The following is a 17,158-nucleotide window of genomic DNA, read 5'->3' on the forward strand; positions in this document are numbered from 1 at the left end:
TTTATCCTTAATCATTTCTTTATCTTAAATGTATTAATTATTTCCTTATTTTAATTATGTCAATCTTTTTTTTATTTTAAATGGATTCAAAGGATTGAAAAATGCGGATATTAAAAATACTGTTTTTTTGGTTGTTCTGCCTGTCGATTTGTCATGGATATCATTTGCTTGAACTCTTCCCCTTTTATAGTAAGAGTCACTTCGTTCGAGCTTATGTGCAATTGTTGTAAAAATGTATCACGGAATAAAGTAAATAAATTACATCCTTTCATTGATCCACTCGTGGACGGATTTGAACGTAACAGTTACATATCAACAAATTATATTTTATAAATAAGTGCGTTTGTTTTTTAATATTATTGTAAAAATTATTTTTCTTGTTTTATTGTATAATATTTTTATTTATATTTTTATTTGAAAAATTAAATTATAAATAATTAACTAACTTAATAATTTTATTTTACTTTTTTTATAGTTAACTTTATTAAGTATAATATAATTTACTTACTGATTTATTATTTATTTAAGTTAGAATTTATTTATAAGTAATTTAGTGTTACTAAAATAAAATCTGAAATTATAAATTAAATTTATAAATTAATAAATTTATAAATTAAATAAATTAAATTTCTATATTAAATAAAAATATAAAATAATAAAAATATAAAATAAAGACAAAAAAGCATATTTTTTATGTGAATATAATGGGTCTGTTCTTTTTAGATGCACTGCTGCACTAGTGTAATAAGTTAGAAAAAGACAGACATACTTTCTTTCACTCTAACTAATTGCACTAGTGCAGCAGTGCAGCTAAAAAGAACAGGCCCAATTTATTGTTAGACAAAATATACATATGTATGTATGTATGTATGTGCATATATATTTGCACATACGTATCTTGTTTAATAATAAATTACATGTATTTGAGTTAGTTTCTTATTTCCATATTTTTAGAAACAACGCATGCGCTAATAGAGAGAGATTGACGGTACATTCCCTGTTTCTGTCGTAGTCCCATTACTTGTCAAGAGATACATTTTCTATTTTCTATTTTTCAAGAGGAGATAGACAATGCTTCGTCTAATTTATATATGTCTATGGTACCTAGTATGGTGGCTAGTATATTTAAAAAATTTGAGAAGTAGCCTCTATGTTTATTGAAATCGATAATTAGCTGTATCGATCAAACAATATCGCTCGCAATTTTCGAGAATGAAATTGAACACGACTGCGGAAAGCAAACGAGCTGCGAACGAATGTCTGCATCATTTATGACAGGTAAATGACAATTGATAATAAACTAGTCATTTAATTATGCTGTTCAATTATAAAGTCGCGAGATATTCGCAGTTTCACAGATTTTTTCGTTATTTTTTATAAGCTTGATATTTTTGACATTATAATAGTATAATTTATTCTAGTTTCTTCCAAGCATATTTTTCACTTTTTTACATTTTATATCTGTACTACATCTTCATTATTTATAATCTCTCCATTGTTATATATATTATTATATATATTTATCTTATTATCTTACAATTTCTATTATTTGCAAACATAAGTTTAAAAAATTAATATTAAAATTAATATTAAAAATAAATTTATTTTATTTTTAATTTATGTAAACATAGTTTAATCATGTTTTTATTGATGTGTAAGCAGTATGTCAGTATTTTTAAATCTTGAATATAGTCAATAAAATATCTTCAATAAAAACATATGTAAAACATCAAAAAAATCAATTAATATTTAAAAAAAAAAAATTCGTCAGAATCCTAAAATTCATTATTTTTCAAATATTCAGTACTCATTATAATTCTTCACACATCTAATATTCTTCAAAAATATCTAAAATCATCATTTTTAATACATTTAAAAATTTAAAAACTATTTAAAGATTATTTGAATATCAAATATATATATATATATATATATATATATATATATATATATATATATATATATATATATGTCCTAGACCACCCGTACACCCCTTTTCTTTCAAAAACTAAGCATTTTAGAGAAAAACGTTTTCGACAAAAATTGTATGGTTTTGAGGGGAACATAAGATGGTGTCATTGGTTTGACCTTGGATGGCATCGTTAAGGTGAGGTCAAGGACACCTTTAATTTCTTAAATGGAACCACCTATTTTTTATTGCATATTCTTATAGCTTATGTCGAGAGCTTTCCAAAACACTATAATAAAGTATTTTTTCATCAAGTACTTTTCGAGTTATAAGGCTTGAAATAATTTCTTAATTTTACATAAACCATAAAATATCTAGTAAAATATTCATTTTTCGATTATCTTACCTTAATACTTTTATGTACAAAATAATGAGAGGAATCGACTGGTGTAAAGAAAACACATAATTGTTTCGAAAAAAAAATGTAATTGTTAATTGCAAATTACATTTTTTTTTTTCGAAACAATTTTGTGTTTTCTTTACACCAATTGATTCCTCTCATTATTTTGTACATAAAAGTGTTAAGGTAAGATAATCGAAAAATGAATATTTTACAAGATATTTTACGGTTTATGTAAAATTAAGAAATTATTTCAAGCCTCATAACTCAAAAAGTACTTAACGAAAAGGTACTTAATTATAGTGTTTTGGAAAGCTCTCGAGATAAGCTACAAGAATGTGCAAAAATATATAGGGTGTTCCATTTAAAAAAATTGAAGTGATCTTCACGTGACCTTCAAATGACTCTTTAAGGTAAATGGTACCATCTTATGGCCCCCTCGAAACCATACAACTTTTGTCGAAAACGTTTTTAAAATGCTTAGTTTTTGAAAGAAAAGGGGTGTACGGGTGGTCTAGGACACCCTGTATATAATTTAAAAATTTAAAAATTATTTAAAGATTATTTGAATATCAAATATATATATATATATATATATATATATATATATATATATATATATATATATATATATATATACAGGGTGACCCATTTTAACTTAGGCAGCCAAATAACTCGAAAAATAAGCACACTACGAAAAAATGTTTAGAATCAAAATTTTGTCATTTCGAGGGGGACGTACAATGACGTTAAAATGAGCCCCCCACCCCTCCCCCTGGGCGGTGAGGGGGGGCAAGTTTGAAATCTTAAATGGGAACCCCTATTTTTTATTGCATATTCGGAATCTTTGGCTAAAAACACATACAATTTGTCTGAAACATTTTTCTCGATTCATGATAGATGGCGCTGTAATCGACGAAATTCAATTTCTTCGATTTCTCTTACTGAGAACCCATGCTTACGATTCTGCAATAAATTAACAATAAAAATACCACGTTTTCATTGTTAATACTCGAAATTAGTCTTAAAACAAACTTCTCATTATTTTTTATTACTCATTAATTACTTCTCAAGAAACTGCTTTTAGCGTAACCCAGGAACAACGTCGTGGACGTAGCAGTTTTCTGTTCCCTTCGGGGTGCTTGATTAACGTGAGTCCCCTCGCCTCTCACAATTCGGGGTGCTTGAACGTGTGGTAACCCAGCCAGTGAAGGCAAGGTCGTGTGGTGACCCAGCCAGTGAAGGCAAGGTCGTGTGGTGACCCAACCAGTTAAGGCAAGGTCAAGTAGTGACCCAGCCAGTGAAGGCAAGGTCGTGTGGTGACCCAACCAGTTAAGGCAAGGTCAAGTAGTGACCCAGCCAGTGAAGGCAAGGTCGTGTGGTGACCCAACCAGTTAAGGCAAGATTGCATTGTTATCAGCTCTCTCCGCATGGAGGAGATGCTCAAAGTGTGCACCATTATTTTCTAAGGATAACAGTAATCGACAGCGAAAGTTACGTTGTACATTTTCTAGCATTAAAGGAGTTATAGCTTCACAAGCTCTTCTTATTCTTTCCATCATATTCAATCTTGTCGTTGGAGCTTTACTATACACTGCATCTTTAACGTATCCCCATAAAAAGAAATCAAGGGGGTTCAAATCCGGTGATCTCGGAGGCCACAGAACTGGTCCACCCCGCCCTATCCACCGATTTGGGAACCTTTGATTCAAAAACATCCGTACAATACGAGCATAATGAGCAGGAGCACCATCTTGTTGATACCATAAATTTAGTCTAACTGCAAGGGGAACATTCTCTAGGTATGCTGGCAAATCATTTTCGAGGAATTCTAAATACATTGGACTATTAATTGGACGTTCAAAAAAATGAGGTCCAATGACTTGGCCATTGCAAATGCCTACCCATACATATAAACTCCAACGATGTTGATTAAGCACCTCACGATACCAATGTGGATTTTCTGGTGACCAATAGTGGCAATTATGCCTATTGAGACTACCATTGCTGATGAATGTTGCTTCATCACTGAAACAAACATTACTAAAAAAATCTGGATTCTGATCTAACATCTCAAGAGCCCATCTACAAAATTGTACTCTGAGTACGTAGTCGGCCTCACTTAATTCCTGTACCAGAGTAATATGATACGGATGGTAATTGACTGATCGTAACAATCTATGTGCCGTAGTTTGAGGGATTCCCAGTTCTCGTTCTATTTGACGGGTACTAATATGGGGATTTTGATGAACCATAGCCAAAACTGCGAGCAATCTAGGGTCATTATTATTATGAAGTCTATTCCTTCGCCTTTCGCGATGAAGTGGATTATTACGAGATCTCCTTTCAATGTTTATAATTTGTTGATCAGTAGGATGGCGGCGATTTGGGCATCGCTCCGCATAAGTACGGGCAGTAAGTCTGTAATTTCTACCACATTCGCCAAAGGTTATAAGAATATCGACTACTTCTGTAGGCGTATAATTTGCCATTTTACCAGAATTTTATCAGAGTACAAATGTTAAAAAAATACATAAACACTTGTGACTTTGGCACTAAATGGACAAAATTTTGGAGGGATACTTAGAGGAACTCCATCAGATGGAAAGTCCAAAATGTCTCGGTACTTTGGACCATTCAAGTTGCCTAAAGGGCAGGTTACGCTAAAAGCAGTTTCTTGAGAAGTAATTAATGAGTAATAAAAAATAATGAGAAGTTTGTTTTAAGACTAATTTCGAGTATTAACAATGAAAACGTGGTATTTTTATTGTTAATTTATTGCAGAATCGTAAGCATGGGTTCTCAGTAAGAGAAATCGAAGAAATTGAATTTCGTCGATTACAGCGCCATCTATCATGAATCGAGAAAAATGTTTCAGACAAATTGTATGTGTTTTTAGCCAAAGATTCCGAATATGCAATAAAAAATAGGGGTTCCCATTTAAGATTTCAAACTTGCCCCCCCTCACCGCCCAGGGGGAGGGGTGGGAGGGGCTCATTTTAACGTCATTGTACGTCCCCCTCGAAATGACAAAATTTTGATTCTAAACATTTTTTCGTAGTGTGCTTATTTTTCGAGTTATTTGGCTGCCTAAGTTAAAATGGGTCACCCTGTATATTTGATATTCAAATAATTTTTAAATAATTTTTAAATTTTTAAATTATATATATATATATAACGCAGAAAAGATTAATTTCTAATATTCTTCAAAAAAAATTCTTAAAAATCATCAATTTCACATATAGCTAAAATAGATTAAGCTCTTAATCGCTGTCATTTGACTCGATCAATGGTAGGGGAGAGTGGGGCTAGTCGTTACAATTTGCAAATAATAATTTTTAAACCGAATATTTTGCACCCTAACTTTCTGAAAGTTATACCGTTGGTTTGGTACAACATTGGAGAATGTTCCAATTTTTTTTCATTCCTATCTAAATATTAACATATGGGATAAATAATTAAATATGGAAGCATGTTTTTTGTAACAACATGCCCCCTAGTGGGGATAGTTGTTACAGTGGGGGGTATAAGTTGTTACATTGGTCAAAGGAGTTAAAAAGAGGAAAATTAACGTTGTATTAATGATTTTATTGTATCACTTACTGAAATGAGTTACATTTCCTTTTGTCCTTTCATACTTTGTGTTTCTGTCGTCTAAATATCACTACTGATAATGGATTAATGTCAGTAAAGAACTCATTTTTATTGAAGGTGAAAATAATTTGATAAATTGTAAGTAATTACGAAATGGTAAGCAAATTACAACACAAAAAACAAGAAATATTGCCTGGTATTTCAGTTATATAATTATTAAAGCAATAGGAAAATACCAAAAAAAAAAAATCAAAATTTCAACATCTTTTAAAAAATAATTGCGTTTTAATCAAAATCAGAGTTGCAGTTGTCGCAAACATAAAACACTTCGTTGTTTGCCTTCAACTTAAAGAATAGGTACAAATCAAAATTTCAGAAATTTTATGTAAAAATAAATGCAATTGATTTTATTTTTCTTAAAACAGTGAAGAATTTTAAGTTACTTATTATTTTTAATGATACAATCGGATTTGCCAGCTTTATATATTTTAAATTTATCAGCTTTTCTTATGTATATTAATCATTATTATTTTAAAATTTATTTGATAATATGTCCATTGTCGCAAATCACAAGCCGATAACTCTGAAATGGATATATAATTCCCAGATAATTTAGTTTTACTCTATAGTTTATTTTAAAATTTACCTAATTCTCGTTGTATTATAGCTTCGTCAGCGTTTTTCTAATGGGGTAAGTTGTTACAGTGTAACAATCTACCCCTTCAAAAATGTAACAATTAGCCCCTTCTAGACACTTCAGTATAGGTTATTGAATCTGAGAAAAACAGAAAGTTCTATTGTATCAAATATATCACCAAATTACTTCATAATAATCACAAAATGTAACCATATACATTTTAAATACTAACCTTTTATATATTTTGTTGCACAGCAATCAAATCTTCCGAGAAAATGTAGATCGCCAAGGCTGATTTTACAAAAAGCTTTGTGACGCACTTGTCCGTTAAGCTAGACTAACCTAAACCCATCAGAACTTGTATAACAACAAGTGTGTTGATCTCCAATAGTCTTCACTGCTCTGCCATCTATTACTTTTTTTTAAAAGCCACTGTATCAACCTACCCGTGTAACAACAAGCCCCACTCTCCCCTATCGCTGTTCAAAATACAGTCATTTTTTAATTGTTTTGGACAGTAGTTGGGAATATTAACGCTCACAATCGTATGACGATAGAGTGCCGTTTATTGGGATGGATCGAACGAGGATTACGTTCTGTACAGATGTGGACAAGTCTGTGATCGTACATAACTTTGAAAAACGCGGCTGGACGCAAGTTGGTCCAGAGGACGACTGGAATTTTTACTGGTGATTATAATAATCTCAATTTTTCATTATTTTATGCATTTATTGTTGCATTCGTATTCATTACAGGGCCGTTACACAATCCTGCAGAAATATCTTCAGCGTCGAAACCGGATACAGGATGGACGATAATCAGTATATAAATCCTTTTCAGTCATAAGTTTTTATTTTATCAATTTTAGAAATTAATCCTTTCTACGTTTTATATATATTCGATATTTAAATAATCTTTAAATAATTTTTAAATGTATGAAATGATGATTTTAGATATTGTTTTTGAAGAATATTAGATGTATGAAGAATTCTAATGAGTATTAAATATATAAAAAATAATGAACTTTAGGATTTTTACGAATTTACTTTTTTTTTTGTGAAAAATATTAAAAATTGATTTTAGTTTTATCAATTACACATAATTCTTCATTATTAATAATACAATTGAAAATCTTAATCTTAAAGAATTTAATCTGTATTTTTAATAAATAAAGAGATTACGCGTGTATTAGAAAAAAATATTAAGAATTTTTTGTACATATTAAAAATACAGACATAATATAGATATTATATATTTTTTATTATATATATATATATATATTTTATTACATATATATATATATATATATATATATATATATATACAGGGTGACCCATTTTAACTTAGGCAGCCAAATAACTCGAAAAATAAGCAAGATAGAGAAAAATGTTTTAGACAAAAGTTGTATGGTTTCGAGGGGGCCATAAGATGGTATCATTGGTTTGACCTTGAAGAGTCATTTGAAGGTCACGTGAAGGTCACTTCAATTTTTTTAAATGGAACATCCTATATATTTTTGTACATTCTTGTAGCTCACCTCGAGAGCTTTCCAAAACACTATAATTAAGTACATTTTCGTTAAGTACTTTTTGAGTTATGAGGCTTGAAATAATTTCTTAATTTTACATAAACCGTAAAATATCTTGTAAAATATTCATTTTTCGATTACCTTACCTTAATAGTTTTATGTACAAAATAATGAGAGGAATCAATTGGTGTAAAGAAAACACATAGTTGTTTCGAAGAAAAAATATGTAATTTGCAATTAACAATTCCATATTTTTTCTTAAAAACAACTATGTGTTTTCTTTACACCAATTGATTCCTCTCATTATTTTGTACATAAAAGTATTAAGGTAAGATAATCGAAAAATGAATATTTTACAAGATATTTTACGGTTTATGTAAAATTAAGAAATTATTTCAAGCATCATAACTCAAAAAGTACTTAACGGAAAGGTACTTAATTATAGTGTTTTGGAAAGCTCTCGAAATAAGCTACAAGAATGTACAAAAATATATAGGGTATTCCATTTTAAAAAATTGAAGTGACCTTCACGTGACCTTCAAATGACTCTTCAAGGTCAAACCAATGATACCATCTTATGGCCCCCTCGAAACCATACAACTTTTGTCTAAAACATTTTTCTCTATCTTGCTTATTTTTCGAGTTATTTGGCTGCCTAAGTTAAAATGGGTCACCCTGTATATATATATATATATATATTTATTTATTATTATTTATTATTATTATTTATTTATTATTATATTATATATATATATATATATATATATATATATATATATATATAATATAATAATAAATAAATATATATATATATATACAGGGTGTCCTAGACCACCCGTACACCCCTTTTCTTTCAAAAACTAAGCATTTTAGAGAAAAACGTTTTCAACAAAAATTGTATGGTTTTGAGGGGAACATAAGATAGTGTCATTGGTTTGACCTTGGATGGCATCGTTAAGGTAAGGTCAAGGACACCTTTAATTTCTTAAACGGAACCACCTATTTTTTATTGCATATTCTTATAGCTTATGTCGAGAGCTTTCCAAAACACTGTAATAAAGTATTTTTTCATCAAGTACTTTTCGAGTTATAAGGCTTGAAATAATTTCTTAATTTTACATAAACCTTAAAATATCTAGTAAAATATTCATTTTTCGATTATCTTATCTTAATACTTTTATGTACAAAATAATGAGAGGAATCAATTGGTGTAAAGAAAACACAAAATTGTTTCGAAAAAAAAAATGTAATTTGCAATTAACAATTACATTTTTCTTCTTAAAAAAATCTATGTGTTTTCTCTACACCAATTGATTCCTCTCATTATTTTGTACATAAAAGTATTAAGGTGAGATAATCGAAAAATGAATATTTTACAAGATATTTTATGATTTATGTAAAATAAAGAAATTATTTCAAGCCTCATAACTCGGAAAGTACTTAATGAAAACTAACTTAATTATAGTGTTTTGGAAAGCTCTCGAGATGAGCTACAAGAATTTGCAAAAATATATAGGGTGTTCCATTAAAAAAAATTGAAGTGACCTTCACGTGACCTTCAAATGACTCTTCAAGGTCAAACCAATGATACCCTCTTATGGCCCTTTCGAAACCAAACAACTTTTGTCTGAAACATTTTTCTCTCCCGGGCTTGGTTTTCGAGATATTCGACTGGATGGATTAAAATGGGCCACCCTATATATTATAAAGTTAGTATATATATTAAAAAATACATAAATTTACATAAAAATACATTAATAATAAATACATAAATGTCCAAATTATATGTGTGTCATGTATATGTGTGAGAAGTTATGAAAAACTTTACAATATATAATCTCCTATAAAACCATGAATTTAAGCCATTAAAGAAAAATAAGCTGTTTGAATGTGCCAGAATGATCAATCACTTTCCGAATCATTACGAACTGACGCGCAAAGATCTACTAGTAAAGAATATCAAGCGATATCGAAAGGATTTGGAGCGGGAGGGAAATCCTTTGGCGGAGCGCGCGGATGGTCCAGGCAAATATTTGTATCTAGACTTCATACCAGTGACCTTTGTCTTACCTGCAGGTGAACCCATGTTCTTCAAAGATTAGATTTTTGTAAATACATTACATAATTAAAAATTATATATTTAGAATCTAAATTGTGTCGAAAAAAGTCGTCATAGAATCTAATTTAAAATTCTAAGATTCAGCGAATTTCCCCTGTGAAAAAGAATTTTTATATTTAAGGGATTTAAATAATTTTATGACTTTATTAAGCGATTTTTTAAAAATAAAAAATTTGTTAAAAAAATTAAATTATTTAATTTGTTTTCTCACGTGATATATAAAAAATATTGTATTTTTGTAGATTACAATATGTTTGTGGAAGAGTATCGCAAATCCCCGCAAAGTACTTGGATCATGAAGCCATGCGGCAAATCACAAGGCGCTGGAATATTCCTCATCAACAAGTTAAGCAAATTGAAGAAATGGTCACGCGAAGCGAAGACTCCATTCAATCCTAATTTAACAAAGGAATCGTATGTCATATCTAGGTATTCGATTGATCTAAGTAATCGATTGATCAGGTTTCAATTCTACTTAATAAGATTCTCAGGCAATATAAAAAGATAACAATCTTTTTCACGATAGATACATCGACAATCCGCTGTTGATTGGCAGCAAGAAGTTCGATCTCCGACTGTACATTCTCATCACATCGTTTCGGCCACTCAAAGCTTACCTCTTCAAATTGGGATTCTGTCGCTTTTGTACCGTCAAGTACGACACCAGCGTTCAAGAGCTCGACAACATGTACGTGCATCTAACGAATGTATCTGTACAAAAGCACGGCGTATGTATCGTATGCATTTTATATACTTATTAAATTATCCACAGCCCATACAGCACAGAACATTTCAATAATATTGTGGCAATATTGCAATGTTGCTGCAATGTTACAACAATATTAATAATATTGCTGCAATATTCTGTGCTGTATGGAAAGTATTTTAATTGTTTCTTTGATTCGCATAGAAACTTCACAATTCACATCTTATCTCTTCGAGAACATTATTTGAAAAGCATCTTTATATCAAGAGAAAAATATTTCTTTATATCTTGAAAATCAAATATATAAAAAATTCTTTAAATCAAGAAAGCTAAATTATATCCTTTTGTTAAATTTGCAGGATTCAGAACAGTTTTTAAAATTTATTAAAAAAAAGAAACGCTTTCAAGATTTTTCAATAGAGAAAATTCGCTAAGCTCGGAAAATTTCCCTAAATATTTAATTTTTAAATTTTTAAATATGTTAATATTTAATTTTTAATATATGTAATTTGCGTAATATATTTAATATATGTAATCTTCCCATACAGCACAGAACATTGTTGTAACCATTGACATCTGAATAGATAGACGGAGCCTTTTGAGAGGGGTAACTGATAAATGCAGTAAGGGGGGAGTGCATGAACTTCGGTTAATTCCGTCAACATTCGACTATATTCGGCACAATTTGACATTACATGACGATTCCATTGACATCATCGATTCTCAACTAGATTTTCACAGAAGTGTTTAAAAAGTGTTTATTTAGAGAAAATCGCTAACGCCGCTAAATATAAAAATAATATGAAAATATATAATAATATTAAATACTATATAAAATATACATATATATATATATATATATATATATATATATATATATATATACTATATAATATTATGTATATATATTATTTAATAAGTAAATAAATAAAGAAATAAATATATATATTATATATTAAACAATATTAAATATATATAAATTTAAAAATAATATAATAAATATAAAAATAATATGACATTAGTCACAACACAACTTCGCACAATACATGTGAGCTGAACTTTGATGTCAATGATTGGAGTCGAATTATTAACCGATCATTATCGGGAATAACCGAATTCAATCGAAGTTCATAGAGTCCTCCCTTACCGCGAATATCAAAGCCCCCCTCGTCCTAATCGATAGCTAATGCTCCGTCTATCTATTCAGATGTCAATGGTTGTAACATTACAGCAATATTGCAGCAACATTGTAATATTGCCGCAATATTGCTACAATGTTACAACAATGTTTTGTGCTGTATGGATTATATGTATTTTGTGTACATAGGTATGTGTATATTTTGCAGGACGAGTATAACAGCAAGCACGGCGGTAAGCTGAGCGTGCAGAATCTGCGCTTGTATCTAGAGAGCACACGCGGTAAAACGGTCACGGAGAAGCTATTCGCTAACATCTCCTGGTGCATCGTGCATTCATTGAAAGCGGTAGCGCCGGTGATGGCGAATGATCGGCATTGCTTCGAATGTTATGGATACGATATTATCATCGACAACAAATTGAAGCCGTGGCTGATCGAAGCACGTAGCTGATCGTTCTGACTCTCTTAAATCTATCGTTTTGTTTGATTATTATCAACGAAATTTATTTATTTTAATATTAATTTTCTATTATATTTTATTTGATTTTATCTTTGAATCTTTCCCATACAGCACACAAAGATTGCATACACATTGCAGCAATCTTTTACCGCAATATTGCAACGTTGCAAATTCACTGCAAAATGTTGCTGCACCATTGTTGTGGGATTGCAGCAACGTTAAAATGTCCGCTTTTAGGAATATTGCAATGTAAGATTGTAGCAATGTTACGGTGCAACGTATTTGTAATATTAAAACGTTTTACTACAAATGCAGACACAGTTTTAAATTTAATAAATAAACTTTGAAAATATAAAAAAATGTTTAAGAAAGATAGGAAAAAATGCCTTTAAAAAAACATATATTAGTGTTTTTTATTAGATTTTTCTTAAATATTTATCTCAATAATATACATACAATTATTTTACATACATTCGACACTAGAATATTTTAATACGTGCAAATGAACTATTTTCTATTTACCCATTCAATTGAGAAAAATCTGTTTAATATTCTGAAACCCAATGAGGGATCCAGATTATTAAACAAATTATTTGTTTAATAATCTAGATCCCTCATTAGGATTCAGAATATTAAATAAACTAAGTCAGTTTATCAGAAATTAAACTGACACGAGACAAAAAATATAATTACTACATTTGGTGTCGCCGCATAGCGGCAAGTAAAGAAACACATGTTATACATTTTCGCTATGTTAAAACGTTGCTGCAACATTGCCAAAGTAATATTACAAAATAATGTCTCTGCATTATTTTTGCAACATTACACTGCAGTGAGCAATGTTGTAACATTGCAGCAATGTTGATGCAAGTTTCTGTGCTGTATGGGTTCTGATTAATTATCTAGGTCAATTAGTCAAATGTTGTAATAACATGACAGCAATATGATTAATCAATATGATTAAATCATGTTGGATTTTCAGGGTATTTTAAAATTTTCAACCCTGCCCATACAGCACAGAAGCTTGCATCAACATTGCTGCAATGTTACAACATTGCTCACTGCAGTGTAATATTGCAGAAATAATGCAGAGACATTATTTTGTAATATTATTTTGGCAATGTTGCAGCAACGTTTTAACATAGCGAAAATGTATAACATGTGTTTCTTTATACTTGCCGCTACGCGGCGACACCTTAACTAACACATTTAACTAACTCGTATTTGAAGTCATCTAAAGTGAATATAAGGTTTACAAAGGACTAATGTAGTAATTATATTTCTTGTCTTGTGTCAGTTTAATTTCTGATAAACTGACTTGGTTTATTTAATATTCTGAATCCTAATGAGGGATCTAGATTATTAAACAAATAATTCTTAATTGAATGGGTAAATAGGAAATAGTTCATTTATTGCACGAATTAAAATATTCTGGTGTCGAATGTATGTTAAATAATTGTATGTATATTATTGAGATAAATATTTAAGAAACATCTAATAAAAAACACTAATAGATGTTTTTTTAAAGGCATTTTTTCCTATCTTAAACATATTTTATATTTTCAAAGTTTATTTATTAAATTTAAAATGGTGTCTGCATTTGTAGCAAAACGCGTTTTAATATTACAAATACGTTGCACCGTATTGCTACAATTGCTACAAACATTGCTACAATCTTACATTGCAATATTCCTAAAAGCGGACATTTTAACGTTGCTGCAATCCCACAACAATGGTGCAGCAACATTTTGCAGTGAATTTGCAACATTGCAATATTGCGATGAAAGATTGCTGCAATCCCAGTGAGAAAGCTAATATCAATTTGATGTCGAATCGATATCAATACCGTCAGAATATATCAATGTACCACATAGAATGCAAACATCAACGAATTTTTAAATTTCGATCTTTTCTCGATATATGTCTGTAAGATTTATATTTTAAAATATAATTAAGAGTCGCTTCAAATTTTTTTACTCGAATTTATGAATATTTTTGAACGTAACTAAGCTAATTTTTCAAAAATTGTTATAATTAGTACTAAAGCTTGTAAAATCAATTATATTTTAAAATATAAATCTTACAGAGATATATCGAGAAAAAATCGAATTTTGAAAATTCGTTAATGTTTGCATTCTATGTGGCATATTCTGACGGTATTGATATCGATTCGACATCGAATTGATATTAGCTTTCTCACTAGGATGTGTATGCAATCTTTGTGTGCTGTATGGATGTAGTCAGTAAAAATATGACTCACAATAAGTCTTTAAATTTTCACTTCTAGGTGAACGCCTCGCCATCTCTAACGTCCACGACAGTGAACGACAGGATCTTAAAGTACAAATTAATCGACAATATCCTATCGGTTGTTTTGCCTCCGGATGGTATGCCTGAGTAAGTAGAAATATTCATAAAGATCTGCAAACATTTACACAAAATTAAATGCGATTTGAATGATTAGCGTGAAATGGAACAAGTCGCCTTCCTCGGAAGCTCTGGGAAACTTCGAATTGCTGTTAGACGAAGAATTGGCCGCTCAAGATGAAAGGGAAAGTTCATCAAACAAGTATCGCGGTTCCTCTCTCAATAAATGGAAATAAAAAAGTTATTTACTTCAGATATATATTGACGCATTTAACTATCTATCCAATATCCTTCTCTTATTATTTAGCATTAACCCTCTCACACAGCCTTTTTATATTCTTTTTACATCTAAAATTTTTACAAATGTGTTTTCGGGGGTATTTTTTGATCGCTGAATCCGAATCTGATGTCAAAATTTTCAATTTAAAAAAAATTCAAGATGCCGGATCCAATGTGACAGAAAATTATAAATTTTAAAATTTATAAATTTTTCTTTTAGATTTGGATTGTGACTCAAAAAGCCGTTAGAAAGTTTTAAGAAAATACAATTAGTAGTTAGTTTGGATTTAGTATAGAAAATATTATATTTTGATAAAATTAATAACAAAAACATGGCGGAAAATTCTGAAAAATACTTTAGAGTGTATTAAGTTCGTAAAAAAATTGCCCCTTTGATTTTCTTAATAGATTAATGGAAAATGCAATTCTCTGTGAAAAAGTATTCATTTTAACTATTTTATATATCTTATTTTTACAATTAATAATGACCATATTTTTTTTACATTTATTGATATTCTAGAGACTTTGCAGAAACAAAAAATCTGGATTTATTTATTAAAAAAATAGTTGAAAAAATGAAAAGCTGCGAAGAAAAAGGTGGTCGCTCAGCCCTCATGATGCAAAGGATTAAATAAAGTTATTGCCATAAAATTGCTTTATATAATATCCTCTGTATTGATTGATCGCATCGAAGAGAAAAAAGGATTTCCAGCGAAAATATTTACATTAACAAACAATTTTATTTTAGCTATACAAATATATTTTACATGGACGACGCACATACGTCTGTCAACTGTGTGAAAATGTAAGAATATGGACAGTAAAATTTTTCAGTCTTTTGCGTGTATCAAAGAGAGAGAATGAGAATAATCATTTCAATCCGAACACTTCTTCTTCTTCACTCAAAATTGTCTCGAAATCGCAGTGCGAGGTAAAGGTCCTTGCAGAATTTGTACAAATACGATTACATATATATATATTGTACAGAACTATCGTACAGTTTATGGCACAGTTTCTCGAAAATGACGATTACGCTCAAGACGCGTATATATTGAACAAACGAACTTGTTTGTTGGCAAACAAGCAAGTCTGTTTCGCAAATTGATGCTTGGAAGATATGAAATTTTTTATCTACATAATTAATAAGCAAGAATAACAATTAATAAGGAGAATAATAAGGAAAAGAGATGCTCTTAAAGAGAGGCTCTTCTTCTTAGTAAATTTTCCTAATTTTCCCTTAAAAAGAGTACATTTACGAATAGGAAGAAAACAGTGCAGTGGATATAATATTTCTGTATAATCTGTGGGATTTGAATTCCTCTCTTATCGCCATAATAAATACGAATCGAAGTTTGTGGAGCGGACTTGCACATGAAAATTTACAGATTTGAGTTTTCTGCATTGGTTATTCGTTCATTTAATATATATCGCTTCTTTTACGCAAGGAACGGCTATATGTGCGTTTTAACGTTACGCCGGTTATTTTTACATATACATTGTAATCAAATATTGTACATATAATAAAACGCATCAATTATTGCTAAGTTTTCGATTAACATAATAATTTCTATTTATGTGATGTTTATAATCTATTTTATGTGCAGACTTTTTGTAAATTTACTCCCTTTTATAAGGCTAAAATTTTTGTAAGACTCTACAAAATTTTTATAGGCTCTGCAAAGAGACTTGACTTATATAAAAAACTAGGTCTTTTTGCAAGAGTTAATTTTACAAAAAACCTGCGATTTTATATATGTATATGTGATATGTCGTTGAGTTCGACAATAAATGTATATTTCGCGAGATATAATGATGAAAAACAATCAAATAAATGAATGAAATATTAACACAAAAAATTACAATATAGTAAAATATTATAAAATACTGTAAAAGGCAAGTGCCATTTTCTTATCGCAGCTATGTATTTGTCAAAAGACATAGAAAAGTGATATATAAAACGGTAAGCTTTTTAGAATATACAAGGTATAACTGAAAAAACATATATCATAAACATATTCAGT

General features: G+C 29.7%; 1 protein-coding gene and 1 long non-coding RNA gene across 2 annotated transcripts; one reads left to right on the plus strand and one right to left on the minus strand.

Moving 5' to 3' along the window:
- The first annotated feature begins 1,212 nt into the window (after positions 1-1,212).
- Ttll1b (Tubulin tyrosine ligase-like 1B) lies at positions 1,213-16,680 on the plus strand. The gene is given in 11 exon segments (XM_083093120.1): positions 1,213-1,253; positions 1,255-1,278; positions 7,098-7,229; positions 7,296-7,361; positions 9,966-10,144; positions 10,430-10,616; positions 10,714-10,915; positions 12,240-12,470; positions 14,779-14,888; positions 14,956-15,098; positions 15,658-16,680. Coding segments are annotated over 10 exon segments (1,311 nt in total). The 3' UTR covers positions 15,095-15,098; positions 15,658-16,680.
- On the minus strand, positions 6,307-6,877 carry LOC145967976 (uncharacterized). Its single transcript, XR_014437627.1, has 3 exons — positions 6,773-6,877; positions 6,550-6,678; positions 6,307-6,486 (listed from the first exon to the last, which is right to left on the minus strand). It is a non-coding gene; the product is annotated as an uncharacterized LOC145967976 (long non-coding RNA).
- Positions 16,681-17,158: the final 478 nt, after the last annotated feature.

This window comes from Camponotus vicinus, unplaced genomic scaffold (genome assembly GCF_025532165.1).
Source record: "Camponotus vicinus isolate PSW18456_S1 unplaced genomic scaffold, iyCamVici1.0 SCAF_3, whole genome shotgun sequence".
Classification (NCBI taxonomy): Eukaryota; Metazoa; Arthropoda; class Insecta; order Hymenoptera; family Formicidae; genus Camponotus; species Camponotus vicinus.